The following is a 19,959-nucleotide window of genomic DNA, read 5'->3' on the forward strand; positions in this document are numbered from 1 at the left end:
GTAATTGAGGGTTTCACAGCAAATATTGGTTGAATTCCAATATTTATTAGTAGTTAATATCTCATTGAATATATTTCAGTAAATTCTTCTGTAAGAAGTTAATCCTCAAGTATGGATACATAAATCATAAATAGCATTAAACCTTGTTGCCACAGAAGTATGGAACTGTGCATGGGCATGTCGAGGTGTTATTGCTGCCTTGCAGAGGAAATTCGCATGAATTGCAATGAATCTTTTTATTTACAATGAATCTTTTTAAATGAAATTCATCCCAGCCCTCATCCAGACCTGGGCTGGCTGGTGCTGTGCCTGTGGCAGTGGCACAGGATCAGCTCTCAGCTGTGCTCAGGCTTCCCTGGTGGCCACAGGCAAATCATTAATTTCCCTGGCCTGAGTTAATTGCTGGTGTAACTCCACTGTAGTGGGAAGTTCAATGGGAATTAATCTGACCTTCTGTGCTTCCAAAACTCATGTATTAAATAATATTTTCCTGCATCACCAGGGACTTTTTTCCCTGCTAGTTGTTTTGATACAAGAGCGTTACGAGATTTTCCTAAATGACTAACTTAAGATAATCAGATTGTCTCTGGAAAATTCTTTGCCTGTAGCTGTGTATTTGCAGCCAAGTTCCATCCTGCTCTTTTATCTCTTTTCTCCATATGCAATGTCCAGAATTTATTTTTTCCTGGAGAAATAGCATATATGGAGATTATAAACTTTCTAGTAAATTGAATAAATTCAAAGAAGATTCACAAATTACCTGTAAAACAGTGTTGTGCTGTTGTGTGAAATAGCCCTAAAGGAATAAAAGAATAAACTAATGTTGTCTTCCGTACGCTGATGTTTATTTGCCAAGTGAGCTTTCTCCCACCACCACCCTATGAAAGCCGTGGCAGATGTTTTAAATATCTTTACAGTTTTAACTGTATTTTGAGTAATTCTGAAGGATGTATGTTAATACATCCAAGTTTTGTTCAAAAAATAGTGATTTTTATGGACTTTCTTTTACTGCTTTACATCACCCAAATGCTGTGCCAAGACTAATGCTTTCAAAAACAATCTCATATATCCATGGATTCATCCTGTTAAGTGCTTCCTCACATTAGAAAACAATTTAAATGGTATTTAGCACTAAGGCTGACATACCATTATTTTTTTTTTAGGACTTAAAGGATTCTCTTCAGCATTAATTTGATGATTTAGCCACATCACTTATTTAATTTCAGTCTCACCATTAATGTCCTTTTCTTATATTTCCCTCCGTTTCAAAGTTGTGTTGTTTAATCATTAGTGATTTTAATATTGGTTTCACTGGTCCACCTTTAGTGATTTGTACTCTCAATTTTCTTTGGTTTACTGCTGTAGTAAAAAAATGTATAAAAGGAAGAGCAAGTTACTTGTTTCATTAGGGGACTTGAAGCAGGTAAGAACCTCTGTTGGTACAGACCAGTCTGTGCAGAAAACTGATGAGTTCTCTGTAAATTATTAACCCTTAGATTCTGGTGTGGAACAATAACTTGTTTGGGTCTCTGCTGTGTTTTTCATCTGCAGCAAAGCCTCACTGGATCCAGACCATAAAGGATGTTGAAGTTGCTGTAGAGGACACATTATACTGGGATTGCAGAGCAGGTGGGAAGCCCAAACCATCATACAGGTGGCTGAAGAATGGAGACCAACTGTCAGTAGAGGTAACATTCTCTTTTGAAAACGTGACACTGTGTAAAATCAACGTTATTCATACAAATTTTCAGAATTTTCAGAAGCCTGGGCAATTAGTCAGGAGGAGTATTTGGTACTGGTTTTCATATGTTTGTTGAGAGTATCCAGGTGGAAACTTCAAAAGCTGCAATACCAGAAACACAAAGACAAATTATGTTGTACAGAAACATCCCAGCTAAAAACAGATTCAAAAGCAACAACAGAGGCATAGAAAGAAGTCTGTAAGGAGGGAGCTTAATAAAGTTGTACATAAAGAACCATAAATGAGGGATAGAGAATTTAAATGATTTTACTGTAATTGCTGTTGTCATTTCACTGAAGGTAAGAAAACATATTGAAACTTCTTGACAAAAAAAAAAGACAAAAATCCCAAAGATTCATTGGGTTCCCATTACTTGATGCAAAGAATGAAATATAAACAACAACATAGGTATTTGCTTTAATACAATTGTTAAAGTAATGGAAAGTAATGCATTTGGTGACAGGGAAAAGAGGTTGAACTTAAAAGGGGAGATATTTGGTCTCCAGGTCAGAAATGCAGATTGATTTTAAATTATTGATTTTAAATCTCACTGCTTCATTGGAAAATGGCCTCGTTCAGGTTATCAGGAATATAAACTACAGGCACCAGCCCATTGCAGGGAGGCATTTTGCCCTTGGCCAGTGCCTTGTGCTCAACACTGGCGCTAAAGAGTTGAAGAAGAAAAAGTGACTGCTCAGGTGAATTCAGTGATTGGCTGTGAAGAACATCTCTCACCATTCAGGGAGTTACATGGTCACTGAAAGGAGTGGTGGTGGTTTGGGGACAGGTTAAATGAGAGAGCACAGAATCTCACACAGAGGCACTGAGGTGAAATGCATTTTTACCTCAGTAAGAAAGAAACATCTTAGAATCATTCAGTCTCCCCTTCTGGGTGTTGGTGTCCAGCCTTTTGGCATCATGTCAGAGCAGAAGCACGACTGCCTCTGGAAATACTGAAGGACTAACTCTCTGAAAGCCAGCAGAAGAGGATTTCTTTCTGTATAGTCTTCTGCTCCTTGACCACAAGAATCCTTCATACTGGGTCTTCTCCACAAAGATCTGCTGGGATTGTTCCACTCAGCTCCCCTTCTCCATAAACATCTTTTTTAAGGAAGAGCAAGAACTGTGGCTTGGGTTGCTAGAGAGAGGATCAAGGCATGGAGACTAAGGCTTGTTCCTCTGTGGGATTGTTTTGTCCTTTGTCTGACTGGCTGAACACCTCACGCTCAGCTGGGAGGGGACCTGTCAAGGGCAGGAGCTGAGCTGTCCTGGCTGCCCAGAGGTAGCTGGAGTCCCCCTGTGCTGGGCCAACTGTGTGTAAATGCCCCTGAGAAAAGGCAGGGGGTGATACTATTGCATTGGGCCTGCTAAGCCATGTCTAGATTAAAAAAAAAAAAAGCTATTAGAAAATGGTTTTGGGCGTGTAGTTTGGGTCCTGGTTGTTTTTTTTTTCCCCAGAGGTTGTGCTCCTTTGGTTTTGTCATTGTCACTGGTTCCTTTTCTCCCCAGTTCCACCACTCCCTCCTCAAATTAGTCACTTCTTATTGTAATTGATGCAGTTTTCCAAGGATAAGCAAGGTGGGAAGATCCAGATACTTCAGTGGCTTTGCTGGCTTTAAGGCACTTAAGTCCCTGTCTTGTGTTTAATGACTGCTGGAATTTGTTCTGCACAGTTATTAGGGGGAGCCCATTAGCAAATGGCATGTGTGAAATCTCTAAATAGTACAAAATGCCAGTGCCATCTGTATAGTTTGGATACTCTGGTCTGTCCTGAGGAGGCTGGAGGGATTTTGTCCCTATTTCCAGGGAAATACAAGGGTATTTGAGATTGCAAAGCCTCTGTGAGACTGAGCAAGTAAGAATCATTTTCATACACTGTCTTGCCAAGCCTCCTTATTTGATGACTGTTACCAGATCATGATGCAGTTGTGTCACTTCTTTTTAGAACTGTTCTCATGATTATGCTGTTGCACTTACCCCATGTATTGTATTTATGCTGTCCTATTTATATTCCTTACTTATTTTAAATTTTTCACAGGAAATATATCATCAATAAAGATATTTTTCTTAATATTCAGGGAAGGATCCAAATTGAAAATGGTGCACTTACAATATCAAATCTAAATCTGACAGATTCTGGCAGATACCAGTGCATAGCTGAAAATAAACATGGTGTCATCTACTCGAGTGCAGACCTCAGGGTTGTAGGTAAGATTTTCCTTTTTCACTGAAACACAAACCTTATTTTCCTTCTCCGTACCCCCTCCACCTGCCTCATGTTCCACCTCCTCATGATCTCAGATTTAACTCGCTCAGATGCTATCACCAAAATAAACATTTCTGTCAACCTGATGTCTTTATCTGCAGTGCTGAGGAGTTGACTCATCTGCTTCCAGAGGATTTGCAGGCCAATCATTCATTGCTTTAAAAGAGAAGGTTCTAAACTGTTCACTGGGGGAGGAGCAGAGCTGGGGGTTTGGACACAGGCCTGGAGATTAAAACCCCTGATGTGGTGTGGAGGCTCCGCAGTCGGTCAGCAGCTCTCACCTCCTGCTCTGAGGCTCCCAGGCATTTAAAAGCCATTGTGTGCAGCCCTTCTTGATCCAGGGGATGAGAAATTGTCATTCAGTCAGTCAGCATCTGCTTGGGTCTAAAACAGTGACAAGTGTTTGTTTGAGGGGAACACAGAACTTGTGACCTCCACACTTCCATGTGCTTGTGTGATTTGTACCCTGAGCCGATTTCAAAACCAGGCCTGTCAGAGAGGAGTGTTTTGGGGACACAAGTTATTGCCTTTCTGTTGTTAAGGTTACAGTCCATCAGCAGGTGCTCCCTCAGCCTTGGTCTCCTAAAATACTGAATTTCCTTTTGTAAGCGTAGGTAGAACCCACGTGTGTTTTTGGTCAATGAAACCTGTCCACCCTCAGAACGAGCCGTGCTGTCATTTCGTGTCACCTGACACTGCATTCCCAACGGGAAACCTCTCAGTTCCCTGGGGTTTAATGACACTCCTGAGCTGAGACAGGTCTGCTCCCCCTGAGCAGGGTGTGCAGTCAGGCAGGGGCTGGAGGCTGGCTGGGGTCATGGGTGGGGTCGGTGTGACCTGCTCTACACACCTCGTTAGGAGAGGCACCTGCACAGCCTGTGTGCCTGGATGAGGAGGAGAGATGCCTGATTGTCCAACAGGAGATCCGTTTGAACGAATTAATGGTTTTGATTATGTTTGGAATCTGAGAGGTGTCGTGTAAGTGCTAAATAGTAGTATCATTAATAGAATTAAAAGTGCTTTATTTCACTATTACTATCCCTTCTCTCTTAGCTTCTGCTCCAGACTTTTCCAAGAATCCGATGAAGAAGCTGATCCAGGTTCAAATAGGCAGCACAGTTGACTTTGAATGCAAACCCAAAGCTTCCCCTAAGGCCAAATGTTCCTGGAAGAAGGGAGGTGAGCAGCTACACGAAAATGAAAGGTATCAAGTTACATTGGTTTATTTGTTTTAATCTTACAAGAAGCTTTTTTATGTCTTTTTATGCTGTAGTGTCATCTGTAGATCCAAAAATTGTAAAGTTTCTGTGAAGTCTGGCTGACTGGGGAGGGGTTCTTCAGTTGTTTTTTAATTGTCATTGTATCAGAGCACTGAGAGTGCAAGTGTAGTGCTTTCTCTAAGGTCAAGGGGTGGATGCTATTTTCAGTTTGATGTAGAGTTTGGCCGGATTTAGAGAGAACCAGGTACTGATAGAAAACTGGAAAGGCAAAGCCTATAGAACAGTACTAAAAGCCTTCAATAAAATGCTCTGAAAATGTTGACAAGGAGGCAAATGAGGTGTGTCACAGCCCTGGTGATAATATGGCTGAGAAAAGAAAGAAAAGTTAATGATTGGGAGGTCGAGAATAGCAGATGAAAACAGGAAAAGAAAATGAAAATGCACTTAGAGGTTCTTTTCAAGCAACTGTGATCTTACCAGTGATAATATCTGTCACCATTGTTTACGTGATAGTGAATGTGTTTTGGGGTTAGTAATTCCCAGCGGAGAGTTTGTGATTCACCCATATCCCCAGCTATTGATTTCCAACAAAATGTAAACGTTTTTTTTCCCAGCAATAACCATTAAAACATTATTGAATTAGTCATGAACTGAAATTGCACAAAGTCTGTTGATTAAATTGTATAATAAGACAACACAGAACTGTTCCTCCCTGCTCTGGAGCAACCGTTTGCTTTGCATCTCTCCCACACTGGGGATTACTGGCTTTTCAGGCTTTGTGTTTTACATTTCAGCATTTACACAGACTCACAGTTTCAGTAGTGAACTGGGACAGCAAAAAAAAAGCTCCTTGGATGGAAGGTGTGATTGAGATGGTTCCACATGTGATTTAGTGTAAATTAGGCACGTTGGTACTTCGGACATTCCAGCTGCACTTGAGCGCATGGAACAGGCTGTGAACGCTCAGAGGAGCACAGTAACTGTTTGGGAGCTCAGGCTGCCCCAGGTCAGCCTTTCTGCAGATGGTTGCTGGAGTATCTGAGTTAAATACACACTGTAGTCACAGCAACAGCCATGGAAAGTCAGCGTTTGCCTGGGAGCAGTGGGGACAGGATGACTGTGAGCGTTCCTCTTGAAACACTCTGGTGTCACCCTGTACTTAGCAGGATAATTCATGGACAGGGAGTGTCCAGAAGTCCAGGCATGAGACTGAGGAAACAGAACACTTTGGTTTTGAAGGAGGATTAACATGGCAGTGTGTTGTGGTTTAAGGAATGTATCCCTGCTCCTCTATGAATTTCTGTTGGGTTGTACAAAGCTTAGCCTGTCATCAGGAAGCTATTTCTAAATTAGACAAAATTCTCCTAGTCTTTTTCCTGTAAAACACTACATTGTGGTTTGGTTTTGCAATTTCTAAACACAGAAGTTGCTACCAGATAGATCAAAACTTACAGAGGCTGCAGTGGAGACCTTTCTCTGCTCCATCATAAGGCTGGAGCTCTCTCCTTGTACCCAGAAGCTTTGGGCACTGTCATCTTGACCTGTGCAGCCCTGGCTCTCTGTTCATAGGGATCACAGTAGTTTTCTTGTGCTCTGGTGTTAAGTGTTGTCAAATGTGGCAGTTTGGCAGAGGATGGGGCATCTGTTGTTGCAGAGCTTGACACAGCCTCACTCACTTGCTGCAGGCCTGCAGGAGAGAAAAACCTCATTCCAAATAGCACTGCTTGGGTTTCTTTTCTATGTGAAACCTCCCATCATCCTTTAATTAAATAATATCATATTAATAAAGAAGTCAATAACACAGAACCACAATGATCTCTAGAATTTATGTCATACCTGTCACTTTTTGATGATTTTCAGTGGGGTTTATTTTGATGATTGCTTTTGTAAAGCATGTGCAAAAAATGCGTAGCACCTGATTTTCTCCATTTAGGAAAATTCTTCTGTACCACTTCTATAATAAGGCAGGCAGGTGGAATTGTATCCCTCCCAATGTCCCTGTTGTTGGAGCTGCCCATCATCAGCCTGTGTAGGTTCAAGTCATGACAAGTCAAAGCTTCCAGACACCGCCAGACCTTGTAGGACTTCACACATCTCCAGGAGAAGAGTTTTAGCCACATTGTGTCTGTCTTTGAGCTTTCTCTCTGGCTGGGCATCACATCTGGTCTTAGTGCTTGCTTTGGATTGCCCTTCCAAAGAACTGCCCACCAGTTTCATTTGAGTGATGGTACCAGGCTAAAGGCAGTAATGCTCGGTTTCTAAAAATGAATTGAACATACACAACACTGCCCGCTTAGATTTATGAACATAAATTACAGCTTTTAGTTCTGAAAAGTGCAGGTAATTCCAACATATGACCCAGAGTGTCTCCCACTGTATTTTTGACAACATACTGTAAATGGCTTCCAGAGGAAGCACAATAACAAACCAGTAATCCTAAATTATTCCAAATGAAGTCTGCTCGCCTTCAGAGAAAAGCAGAAGTGGAATTCTTTACAGAAAGCACTGGAGTTCATTGCTGTCTGCTGTGAATAATTGCAATTCATGGATTTCTTGCAGTTCTACAATTCCTGCAATTCAGGAAAGGGTTTCCAATTAGCAGTACATTTTTCAGCCATTAACTACATTTCCAGTGGAGAAGTCTGTTGGGGAGAGTTTCTTTTTATTTACTTGCAGAAAACAGGAGGAATGAGTTCCTAAAAGGGGAATGCTGGTCATGGAGATCCAGCAGGCACTACCCCTGGGAGAGGTGGAGGGGCAGAAGGAGCTTAATTGCATTTGGAGCTCAGCCCTGCAGAAGGGTTCAAGCTCACAGAGCCCTCCTGAGGAGACACAGCCAGAAATCAATTGTGAGACAGAGACTGACTCCCATTCCTTATCAAATGTTGTCAACTATAATGTCAGCTATTACCATTTGCTTGTGAAGAGCAAGTGGAGACTCAAAGAATTTCAAGTTATTTCATCTCCATAAGTCAGTTCCTGCAAGGGCACAGCTCTGGGACTATATCCCACATGGGTAAATAGATGTATTGTTTCCCAAATTCATGTGCCATCAAGTAGTTAAATCCACACTCCTGTTGGTTTTGGTAAGTTTGCTGGTGGTGTATGAAGTTCCTCAGTGCTGTCAGAGAATGGGGGCAGTGAAATGTTTTCACCGATGCAGCAGCAGGGATAGAGTTGATATGTTTTAATAAAACTCCTATTTAAATGATAAAAACAAAGCACAAATACTCCATTAATTCAGTGTATTCTGTCGTCAGAGAACTTAGGTTTTGCTGGAGGTTTTGACCACATTACTTTAGTAAAGCCTGAGAGAGTTTCATTTTGATGGCACTGTTGCTCATATTCTTAATTTATTTTTAAATGGTGCTGCGTTTTCAGTGTGTAAAAGATTTGGATAATGACTCAGTAAATTTTAATTAAATGAGCTGAATATGATATGTCTTGTGGAGGGAAGAAAATGTAATTCAAAATGGATTCATGAGCTCTGGGCTGAGAAGTCGCTCAGCGTTGAAGAATGCAATCTTGTTTCTTGTTAATTTTGCAAAGTATGTGATTTTTTTTTTTTTGAGAATATTTTGAATAAAGAGAGCTAAACAGTAAAGAGCAGTGGAATGCAGAGAGAAGTGAAAGCATAGGGTAACATGCAGAAGGAAAGACAGAAGTCAGGTGCTGAAGGAAGAAATGTCTTCCACCAGAACTGGATCCTCGAAATAAATAGTTTTGAGTGATGTAATGAGTATATTAATTTAGAATTAGCAAGAATTCTCTTTCTGGCTGCCAGATCAGGCACTGAGGGTGCCCCCATTGCCTGGCACAGGCCAATTCTCACTCCATGTTATGGTCACAGTGTGGACCAGCAGCTTGTGCCTCCTCAGGCTGTTCTTTGCCAACCATCTTGACATTACCAAGGCCTTCAAAAAACTGCTCCAAAGTAGGTTTCCTGTGATGTCATTAAGCCCACAACTAGGTTCTGTTTATTCCAAATTAACTGGAGCAGCTTCTGCTGAGGGCAGACCACAGTCCCCGGGGTCACCAAGGCAGAGAGAGCAGAGGTTGCAAACCAGAGTTGCCTTCAGGTTCCTCTGTGTTGAAAAACTGGCCTGAGACATCTCCATCTCCACAAGAGTGAACTTTCTGCTTTTCTTTTATCCTCCAGAAAAGGAGGATTAGATGTTTAACCAAGGTTAAGTGCTCTTGCTGCTGGTTTAACTCATCAAAACACAAGACATAGTAAAATATACTGCGACCCAGACATAATCCCTTCAAAGATTTCCTTAATATTTTATGTAAGTGTATGATTTTTAATTGTCAGATAGTACTAGACAGTTGCTGCATATTGGCCATAGTGGGTCCTGTGCTCAAATATCTGACCAGGAATGGGTTACTAGAAGGGATTTTGAGATCATGCAGAACAAGGTTTCACCTGTAAACAAATCCACTTTTATTCCTGGAAGTTTCTAGACTTACCAAGACGAGAAAAACATAAGATGCTACAAAAACTTAGCTAAGAGACTTGACAGTGCAATTCTCCAAAGAAAACTCCAGTTTTAACATCTTTAATTGTGGCAGAGGGATATCAAATTAAGGGAGGAAAGAAATAATTTGTGATAAAGAGTTGCATGATTCTCAGAAGTATCAGTTACTTGGTTTATCTTCCCTACAATTTTGAATTAAGTATTTTTATTTCATTTTGTGTTACAGTTTGAAATGCTGTGATGTGGAAAGTAAAGTATTTACTTACTGGTACTTAAATAAAATTTTTTTCTGCTGACTTTCCTGTTAATTAATCTGGTTTAATTTAGTTGGAATTTGATTGATATATAAAAAGACAGTTCTGACCCACTTTTCTACTGTTCCTTTGTACTGAAGTGTTATGAACTGGAAAGGAGTATGTTCATGTTTATTATCATATCAATGAGGATCTAAAATAGTTGGCTTTTTTTCCTGAACAATCTGACAAATGAAAAAGGCAGCGATTCCTTAGTTTGATTATGTCTGTTATTTTAGTAATAAAGCATTGTCTTGGGAAGATGAACTAATTTGCATTCATTAACGGTTTCATTAATGACAGCGAGTTTCAGTGGCAGTAATTTTACCAACATGAGGCTCTCAGGTCAGGAACCCCAAGTCCTGAAATGGTTGATCCTTGTCCCCATTCTGTTGACCTCAGTCACAGACCAGGGTGTGAGTTCAGGTTTGTTTAGTTGGTGGGGTTTTATGCCAGCCTTTGACTATTGGAAAACAAAAAGACCCTTTGCCAAGATCAATTTCCCACAGTTTTGCTCAAGAGCAATTGAGAGGGGATGGTTTTGTCAATGATGCTTTGATCCGATGGCCAGAGAGGTCCTGAATCCGTCTCCTGTTGTGTACGTGGAATGTGATAAAGTGTTCACTCCACCCCTTCTCTCTGTCCTGCAGGGATAAAGGTTTGTGCCATTTGCCAGGGCATCAGAAGTGTGCAGGTTGTAGAAATGGAATTCACTTAGAAAACTGCTGGCCTTGAGCAAAATGTGTTGGAAAAACACTTGGAGATCCCGGGAATGCCAAAGATTGTGTTCTGGTTTCGTGTCAGGGATCCAGGTCTCTTCCTGGCCACAGACCAGCCCTTGTAGGGTTGTTTTAGTGTGTGAATATCTAATAATTTTCAGTAAACTAAAAGCTTCAGTTTGTCCAATGTTTCAGTAGGGGGGTAGAGCTGGTTTTGGATTTAGGGTTTCCACAGGCTCTGCATTGCATTTACTGTTTTGTCATTGAAAAAGTAAAAAGTTTCTCTTTTCTAAATTACCAGCTAAAGATTTTATTTTGACTATCATATCTATCTCAAATTGATTTTTTGGGGTTTTGTTTGCCTTTTTTTTTTTTTAAACTCTGGGAAAAAAAGTTGATTCTTAATTATATCTGGGTTTTAATAAGCCTACTGCTTAATTATTTTAGGCAAGCTAGACTTGCAAATAGCTCAGAGCACTCTAAAAGTGATTTGTTTTAATTAAACAATAGACATTCTCAGGTTTATTCCCTGATCCTGCTTTTTCCTTTTGTTTGATCTTAGGCTTTGTCAACACTTGGGCTTTATTTAGTTGTACTTTTTCTACTGGGAAGTGCTTCAAAGTAGATGAAGCAACACAAGCTTTGGCTAGAAAATGCAATTCACTGGCTTGCTTGCAACCATAATTGATATATTTTAACACATTTTTTTTTAATGTCATTCTAATTACCTATAAAATGTATTACTCATGTCTTTAACACATTTAAAACACCTATAAACCATATGGTCCAATTTAATTAATTTAAAATGTTCCATCTAGTATAACGTGCAGCCAAACATGACTTGGGAATTCTGCAAAACAAGTTAATAAGCCTCAGGGAGGTCAGTGGATGGAGCCCATCCTCCTTAGGAATGTGCTCCAAATGCCACCACACTGGCTGAGGTACCTCAGGATGCTTTGGAGGATTCAAAGTTCTTTACTTCCAAATGGAAGAAGATTAAACCATCTATTTATAAGTCCCTTTCTCACCCCAGTAAGATGCTTTTGTCTGTCCTTCTAACAGGGTGACTTCTTGTCTCCTGCAATTTGCATCTGCTGATTTCATTATTGTCCCACCTTTGCCCAGAGGAAGTATCTCAGCTGCAGCCTCGGGTGTTGCAGCACCGTTTTTTAAGGGAATCTAAAATGCAATTTGAAATAATTAAGGGAAAAAAAACAATTAAAAGTTGTGCTTATTTCTATATTATGATTTCTAAAATGATGTTAGAGCAGTGCAGCTGTGGAAGGATCCAGGTTTCTGCTTTCAGACGTTTCAAATACAGTCTCCACGTGGCTTTGAGGATTAGGAGAACGTGCTGTTAAAGGAGAGGGGCAGTGTAACCACAGAGCCCTGGTGGGGTGACACCTCTGTGATCTGGGACTGGGAATGTGGTTTTGGGGGTCAGACAAGATAAGGCTGAAGGGTAAGATCACTGAACCCATCAGACTCCAGTCGTGTTGCCCTTATTTACCCACTGAATTATTCTCTGAAATACAGATTCAGCTGAATTGCTCTTTTTAAAAATACCACTGTAGCCGTGTATTATTTATACTGTAAATCACTATAAATAATGAATGATGGTGCAGCTCACTGAAGCTACACCTTTTAGGGGCCAACGTTTATTTTGCCAGCATAACTAAATCTGAGGAGTGTCTTAGCTGTGCCTGCCCTCGGTGCTGAAAGCCTGGACAGGTTTGCCTGGAGCCAGAGCTGTGGTTTCCAGCTTGGATTGCCCTTCCTCAGCTGCTGTCCCACGTATGGGGCTGCACGGGGAGAATTGCTCCCACTGAGCTGGTGGTGTGAATGCCAGGAGAGCCAGGAACCTGTTTGCTCAAGTGAGCGTCCTGCTTACAGAATCATAGGATTGTGGAGCTGGAAAAGACCTCTAAGATCATCAAGTCCAACTGTCAAACCACCACCACCACCTTGTTCACCACTCAGCCATGTGCCCAAGTGCCACATGGTTAAACACTTCCAAGGATGGTGATTTCACCACTTCCCTGGGCTGCCTGTGCCAAGGCTGACAACCCTTTCCATGAAGAAAATTTCCCTAATATCCAATCTAAACCTTCCCTGGCCCAGCTTGAAGCTGTTTCCTCTCATCCTGCCACTTGTTACCTTGGAGAAGAGGCTGACACTTCACTACAGCCCCCTTTGAGGTAGTTGTAGAGGGCTTATCCCATGCTCGGGACAAGTTTCATGAGGAACAGCAGTGATCCCAGTTTCCACTTAACACAGCAGAATTCCCCATCTTTCTGTAATAGGTTTTTAAGCAGAGAGAACTGAACTCAGCTGGGAGAAATTACGGAGATCCACTGATACCGTTTTACCTCAAGTGTGTTAAAAATAAAAAGAGCAGCAAGCATGTGTAATTAATTAATTTTGTACTGGTTGAAGAAGCAGGTTAATAATGAAGCACATGCAGGCAAAATCCTCCCAACTCTTCTATGCTAAGTTTCATGACATTTGCTGCCTTCTCAGCTGATACTTACACTGACAACTGTACAGGACTCCAACTGCTGCAGTGAGAGGTTGGAGTATTTTGTTGTTTGCTGTTCTGTTGATTTTCTGTGGCTCCATGTGGGTGTTTGGGGCATTTCTAAACACTATCTTGCTGAGGTGCTTAGGGAGGCAGCAGAGTGATCTCACTGTGGTTCATCTGGTGCCTCTGAAATGGGTTGGTGGGATCTGAGAGAGAAGCTCTGAAGCTCTTGACTCGGATGTATCAGGAACCTTTTGTTAATTATTCTGGATGTTTTATGTGCAGTTTGTTGTACAGCTCCTTCAGGTTGTCTTCAGGAGACTTGGTAGAAGCCCCTGCAGCTGAGGATATGATAGATAGGAGGACTAGAAGTGGGGAAAGAGGGAGGCAAATCATCCTTACCTGTGCACCCCTCCAGTGCTGCTGTCAAGGAAATAATCTCTGCTCTTCTGTCTGTGTGTTACTGTGGATCTTCTCTTGTCCACATCTTTTCTGAGCACCTTTCTGCTCGTTCCATTTGTCTGTCCATTGGGCACAGCTCTCACTGGTGGAGGTTGTGTGAGGTGAAGGGAATTTTCTTTCCTACAAGTCCTTCCACGAAGGAATCTTCTGAAAAATCCTGTTGTGTCATCATGGTAGTGAGAGACAGTTATTTCAAAGTTGCTGTTCAAGACTGCATGAGGTAAAAAACTTAACAGTTGAAGATTATTCTGGTTTCAGTTGGTGCAGCTGAAAAAGATGGAGTTAATGTGGGATTTCTGTCTCTCTCACAGACACACACGCACACATCCCCCTACATACATCTCTAAAACATTGTCTTTGCTGATGTCCAAAACCAGTAATACATGGATGGCTTCAAATTTGTTGTGTATTGTCAGTGAATAGTCATAAAGTTTTCAAGCACCAGGTTGGTGATTGCCCTGGTTTCAGCTGGAATAGAGTTCGTTCTCTTCTGATGCAATTTAATATATCTGAGGTAACAGTAGAGTATTTTAGAATTTTAAAATCTCTTCATAATTCTTTAGAATCGTGCTGTTAAAGGATGGAGGACTAAGAATAGCCAATGTGACCAAAGTGGATGCTGGAACCTACACGTGCCTGGCAGCAAACCAGTTTGGAACAGCCAGTGGCTCAACAAACTTAATAGTTACTGGTGGGTGAACTGGGATGGAGGGTCTGTGGGAAGGGATGGACTTGGAATTGCAAACTCTGTGACAAGAGTCTGAGTTTGCTTATTGACAAATTACTAAATGTCGTGGAATGTAAAGAGTATGAGAAGTTTCACATTTAACATTCTGTAAAGATAAAAGGATATTTGTTACAGCTCTTTTATTGAGAGGAAAGAGACTGAGGGATTTTCTGTCTTTCACAAAGATATTCTCAGATGTGAGGGAGTTCTGAACACTTTCCTCCCTTCTCTCACTTGTCTAAATACTAAACAGTGCAATTATGCTTTTAAGTTCTTGGGCTTTTTTAAATCTGTTATAAAAAAAAATGTTAATCAAAAAATGTTTGAGGTAATTTTATATTCCAGTTGAAAATCTGTTTAGCCCAAAGGAAGTCTGTGTGCTGTTTGCTTATGGAAAAAGATGTGATAGAAACTCCAGCTTCAGGGGAGCATTCAGGGACTCCACAAGCAAATAAAATATAAAGTCAAAAGCAAATTGCACACAGAATTGTTAAAATGGGTCTTGGCCCCTTCCTCCAAGTCATCCATTGCTGACTGAGATAATGTATTAAAAGAACCAGTGGTTTGTGAAGTTTATCTGAAGAATGTGTTTTCTCATAACATTCTTTTTCAAAGATTTGAATATCTGAAAAATTTTCCAAACTCAGGAGCACAAACTGGAAATGTGAAGCTGTTAATTCACTGAACAAAATAATTCTGTTTGGACCTAAGAGATATACAGGATATGTAATGCACTGGGATATCAGATAATTCTAAGTGATTCATGTCCCTTTATGTAGAAGTAATAGAATTATATACAAAATTCCTAGAATTAAATATTATTTTTGCGTTATTTACAGTAGTTGACATTTTTCTCCAATAATATGAGTCTGGAATAGCAAGCAGCTATTCTTAATGGCACTGTTTACATTTTATATGATGTATGGACCTAAATATCCAATGTAATGGATTCCTTATGTGGATTTACCCTGGTTTCTGGACTTTATTAGCTCCTTTTTTACTCCCACCTCTTCGTCTTCCCAGGGCCTGCTGCTTCTTGCTCTGAAACAGGAATGTTTTGGAGACATGAAGCTGAGAGACACAAAGCTGAGAGGCACACACATCTTGAATGGCTGTGGGTTGCAGTGGTTTGGCTTTGTGAAGTGTGTTGGTTTGCACACAGCAGGGTAAAATTCACCTTTTCAGTGTCAGGCAGCTCCCACTCATCAGTGTGCGAGGACACAACGCTCCGACAGCGGCATTTCCAGTGGAATATCAGGAGCAAGCAAAGCTCAGCAGTACAGGAACCCACTAACCAATATTCCTGCTCTCCACAGAGCCAACGAGGATCACCTTGGCACCTTCCAACATGGATGTCACCGTTGGGGAGAGCGTGGTGCTGCCGTGCCAGGTTCAGCACGATCCCATCCTGGACATCACCTTCACCTGGTACTTCAATGGAACCCTCACTGACTTCAAGAGAGATGCTTCCCACTTTGAGAAGGTTGGAGGGGTAAGCTGAGAACACCTTCTCTTCATTTGCCTTACAGGTGTAGACTGACTTAGTTATTGTCTTTTTTCAATGTATAAAAATAGGAAGTTCCTTCTCTTGCACAGGCATAATTCCAGATCAAAGCCTTACTTTAATGTTTCTGAGGAAATAAAGCATTAAAAATATTTTTTTTTTTTCACAAAACATGCTCTGTTAGTGCTGAAGAAAAATCCAGGGTGAATATTGCCTAACTCAGAATTCTGAATCTCGAATGTTATATTTGGAAATTTGTCAAAAAGGGCATAGTGGTTTTTATGGAATAGAGACATTTAAGGTGGGTTTTTTTAAAGTTTGTGTCTGTGTAAAGAGGGATTTAAGCTCTTCAGTAGAAAACTTCATAGATATCCAGGAGATCCATAGGAATATTTTATGGGCTTTGTATCACATTAAGGTCAGTGGAATAATTTCATCTGGAGTTACATGCAGGTCTTGGTAAATAAATAAGCCTAAATATATCTGAGCCTTCCAATAGTTGCAGTGTGTATCTGCTAAATGAAAATATCATTGCAGAAAATAACTTCGGCTTTCTTGGTTGGAAAATAATTTTTAAATAGATAGATTTCTATGTAATGATGTCTGGGAGGTCCCTGTCACACCTGCCTGAGGTCTCCAGCGTTGTAGTCAGTGGGAGATTATGGGATCACCACCTGGTCTTCCAGATGGTTAGAAAACTATGGGATGCAAGGCTGGCTGACTGCTGGTTTTGTTTTGGTTTTTTTGTTAGGTGATTTATACAGAGAGCATGGCAGACCAAGCAGATGCCCAAATTTTGAGCAGGCTTGCCTCTAAACTGGGTATCACCCAGCAATGGCTGGGGCTGTTCTGCAGCTGAGAGAAGCAAAAGCAATTCCAGAAATTGTTCCTACTGCATGGAATACTCTTTATTTCTAATATTCCATGTATTATGGGGAAAGGAAGGTGACCTGGGCTTGTCCCCACTGACAAAGGTTTAATCTGAGCAGGGAGGAATGCAGATACCCCGATGGAAATGGGGGGAGCTTTTTCCTGCTGCAAATTTCTGTGTTCCCCCTGGTACCTTGAGATTCTTCCCCAAAATATCCACAAATATTTTAAATGCAGCGTTAATATTTTGGTGGCTTTCATTTCAAGCAAAATTATTCTATTTGGCAGCCCCCTTTGTGGAGATGCCTTAAACTGAGTTTGCTAAAATAAGTTTGTGCAGAACGTGTTTTGCTTGTATTCATTGCTGATGTTGGACATTCCCTGAATATCCACTTCCAATCAAGTAGATGGATTTTAGATTGCTTTTAACCCAACTTTTAATTTATTGTAAGCAATCAGCACTGAATTGTCCTGCAAACAATTTCCATCTGTGCTTTCACAGAAGACCAGGCACACACATGGAAGGGAATCAGGCAATTGGTTTCAGCTTCTGTTGAATAAAGAATTGAGACATTGTAATGCTGAAACAAAGAAAAATAACCAAACATTTGGAATTTTCTTTTTCCTAAGATTAAAATAAATTTAAAAATCATGTCTTTCCCTTTCTCCCGAAGTGCTTTGTGCCCAGGAATCAGTCGTGTGGCCAGAGCAGCTGCAAATACACACAAAGTTGGGGTTCTGTCCTCAAACAAATTTTCTCCAGAAAATTTAAATATAAAACTTTCAGAAATCCAAATCTGTCTAAGAGGTTTTTCACACGGAAAATACATTGTGAATGAGGTTAAAGCAGTAATTCAACTGACACAAAGAGGAGATTTCTTTTTTTAAGGGACACTGCCAGTGGTTTGGTATCAAGTTCTCTGCTCAGTGATGTAGAAAACAAATATTTTACAAGGATCCCCGAGATGATTTGAAGTTACAGTTACTACTCAAGTTCTGTGTGTGTTTTCTGTGACTCAGGATATCAACCACATGCTATGATAAGACAGAGAACAATGGGGGAGAAAAACCTAAAGATTAAATATTCAGGGAAGAACAAAGAATAGACAGACCTTAGGCTTGTAAAATGGGAAATTTAGCCCAAGCTTTCAATGAAAGTGTGCTCACAATAACCTGTAGAATGCCCCAAATTCAGTTTTGTCATTTACACGTTCCTTAAAAATCTGTCATAACTTGGCTTATAAATTCTAGATATAAATTCTATAAAGCCTGTCTAGAAGTCAGATTGGTTCATGGCCATAGAAAGCTTTTTTTTCTTTTTCTTAGGGCTTTGAGACAGATGGTTGATTGGTCACAGGGCACTGATGTTATTGATGGTTCCTGAGAGCAGGAGGTGTTTTCCCAGTCTGAGCTCACCATGGTCTAGCTTAATTCTCCCAAAAAGAGGGACATCACCTCATGTTTGGTAGGAAAATGCTCACAGACAACGAGCATGGAACAATAACTTGCTGTCCTGGACAGTGTCTGCTACACACTTCTTGAGCAATTTGACATTTTTCATTGATTTCCCTTTACGAATACAATCTTAATATTAAACTACAAGGGTAGTATATTTACATTAACAAGAACTTTGTGTTTCCACAGAGTGCATCGGGGGATTTAATGATCAGAAACATCCAGCTGAAACACAGTGGGAAGTATGTTTGTATGGTGAAGACAGAGGTGGACAGTGTGGCATCCGCAGCCGACCTGATCGTCCGAGGTACCTTCCAGCTTCAGCTCCTATTAATTGTATTTTATGCCTTTTTTTTATATTACAGATTACAGAAAGAACTGGTGTCGTAGATTACAAACCCAATCCATGACTTGAATTAGGTGATGAATGACTGTGGCTTGAATTGTCATTCTGCCTTGCAGTTAGGGAGAATTACAGCTCAATTTTGGGATGGAGCCTAATTTTTTCCTAGAGAAATTAAGAGCTGGAGGTTATAATATTGACTTCACATCTTCTCTCACTGACAGTCCTTCAAGCCACTGACAAGAGGGAACTCACTGGCAGCTGAGAGCCAGTTGTGAGTTGCTGCCTCTGCAAACTGAAGCACTGGGGACTCCAGAATCCTTCCTGTGAAATGGGCAACTGCTGGCAGAGCCCAGGAGAGGCTTTGTCCTAGGGACATGCTGGAGTCTAAAGCATATAATGGAGGCTTATTCCTTTTCATTCAGAGCCGGAATATTCACAGTTGAGCCAGAACAGTAGCTCTCTTTGCTGCTGTTACAGCTACATTTATTACAGGAAAAAAGCTTTGATCTAGGAAAGCACATTATGTGATCAGCACTTACTCAATATATTTTAAAATATGTGAGATATTTTCCCCTTGTCAGTGTACTGTTAGTCATTTCAACCCCCTTTGCTGGTGCAGATGAGACAAAACCCAGCATTTTTGCCAGGATGCCCAGAATCAGGATTTTCCAGAAGGCAGCAGAAAGCTTGTCTGACTGAATTGCTGCTTGGATTGCTGGTCAGATATTGGGCTGAAAAATTGCTCCAGTGTGTTGTACAGTAAAACAGCTGTAGGTAACAAATTGGCAGACTACAGAGATGTATTAGTAGATTAAAGGAGGACATTTAGGACTAAAGGAAAAGACATTGGAAAGATAGAGGGATGGTGCTGAACAAAGGTTCTTGGTGAAAAACCAAACCCCAGTCATCTGTTCTACAGTTGAGAGTATTTCAGGTTGAAACGATCAGAGTTAAGTTTAGTGAATGTAAAACAATAATTACAAGTTGTCCTGTTCCAAGCTCAATTGTTTCCTTCCTCCCACGGCGCTGACAGAGTGGGAATCCATACTGCTGGTAGTGATTTCCAGGGCTCTGGCTTCACAAAACACTGCCTGTTTTTTTTCATTCTGATTGTAGGCTCACCTGGGCCCCCTGAACACGTGAGAGTGGATGAAATAACTGATACCACAGCTCAGATCTCCTGGCAGGAAGGGACAGATAATCACAGCCCAGTGACCACCTACACCATCCAGGCCAGGACACCCTTCTCAGTGGGATGGCAGAGAGCCACAACAGGTAAACACAGTTCTTGTGACAGGCTCTGCTGGAATGTTTTTGACCAGGGACACCATGTCCTTAGTTTCCTTTTTTTTTTTTT

The 19,959-nt window shown here is 40.9% G+C and overlaps 1 protein-coding gene across 1 annotated transcript in view; it reads left to right on the top strand.

Annotated features, from left to right (window-relative positions):
- The window catches only part of CNTN3 (contactin 3), a 104,301-nt gene that overhangs the window by 74,107 nt on the left and 10,235 nt on the right, over nucleotides 1-19,959 (top strand). Inside the window, exons 7-13 of the mRNA XM_032699166.1 lie at nucleotides 1,552-1,688; nucleotides 3,820-3,949; nucleotides 5,061-5,211; nucleotides 14,264-14,391; nucleotides 15,744-15,919; nucleotides 18,446-18,563; nucleotides 19,719-19,877. Of these exons, the coding sequence (XP_032555057.1) occupies nucleotides 1,552-1,688; nucleotides 3,820-3,949; nucleotides 5,061-5,211; nucleotides 14,264-14,391; nucleotides 15,744-15,919; nucleotides 18,446-18,563; nucleotides 19,719-19,877 (999 nt within the window). The remainder of the gene's footprint in view (nucleotides 1-1,551; nucleotides 1,689-3,819; nucleotides 3,950-5,060; nucleotides 5,212-14,263; nucleotides 14,392-15,743; nucleotides 15,920-18,445; nucleotides 18,564-19,718; nucleotides 19,878-19,959) is intronic.

This window comes from Chiroxiphia lanceolata, chromosome 11 (genome assembly GCF_009829145.1).
Source record: "Chiroxiphia lanceolata isolate bChiLan1 chromosome 11, bChiLan1.pri, whole genome shotgun sequence".
Taxonomy (NCBI): Eukaryota; Metazoa; Chordata; class Aves; order Passeriformes; family Pipridae; genus Chiroxiphia; species Chiroxiphia lanceolata.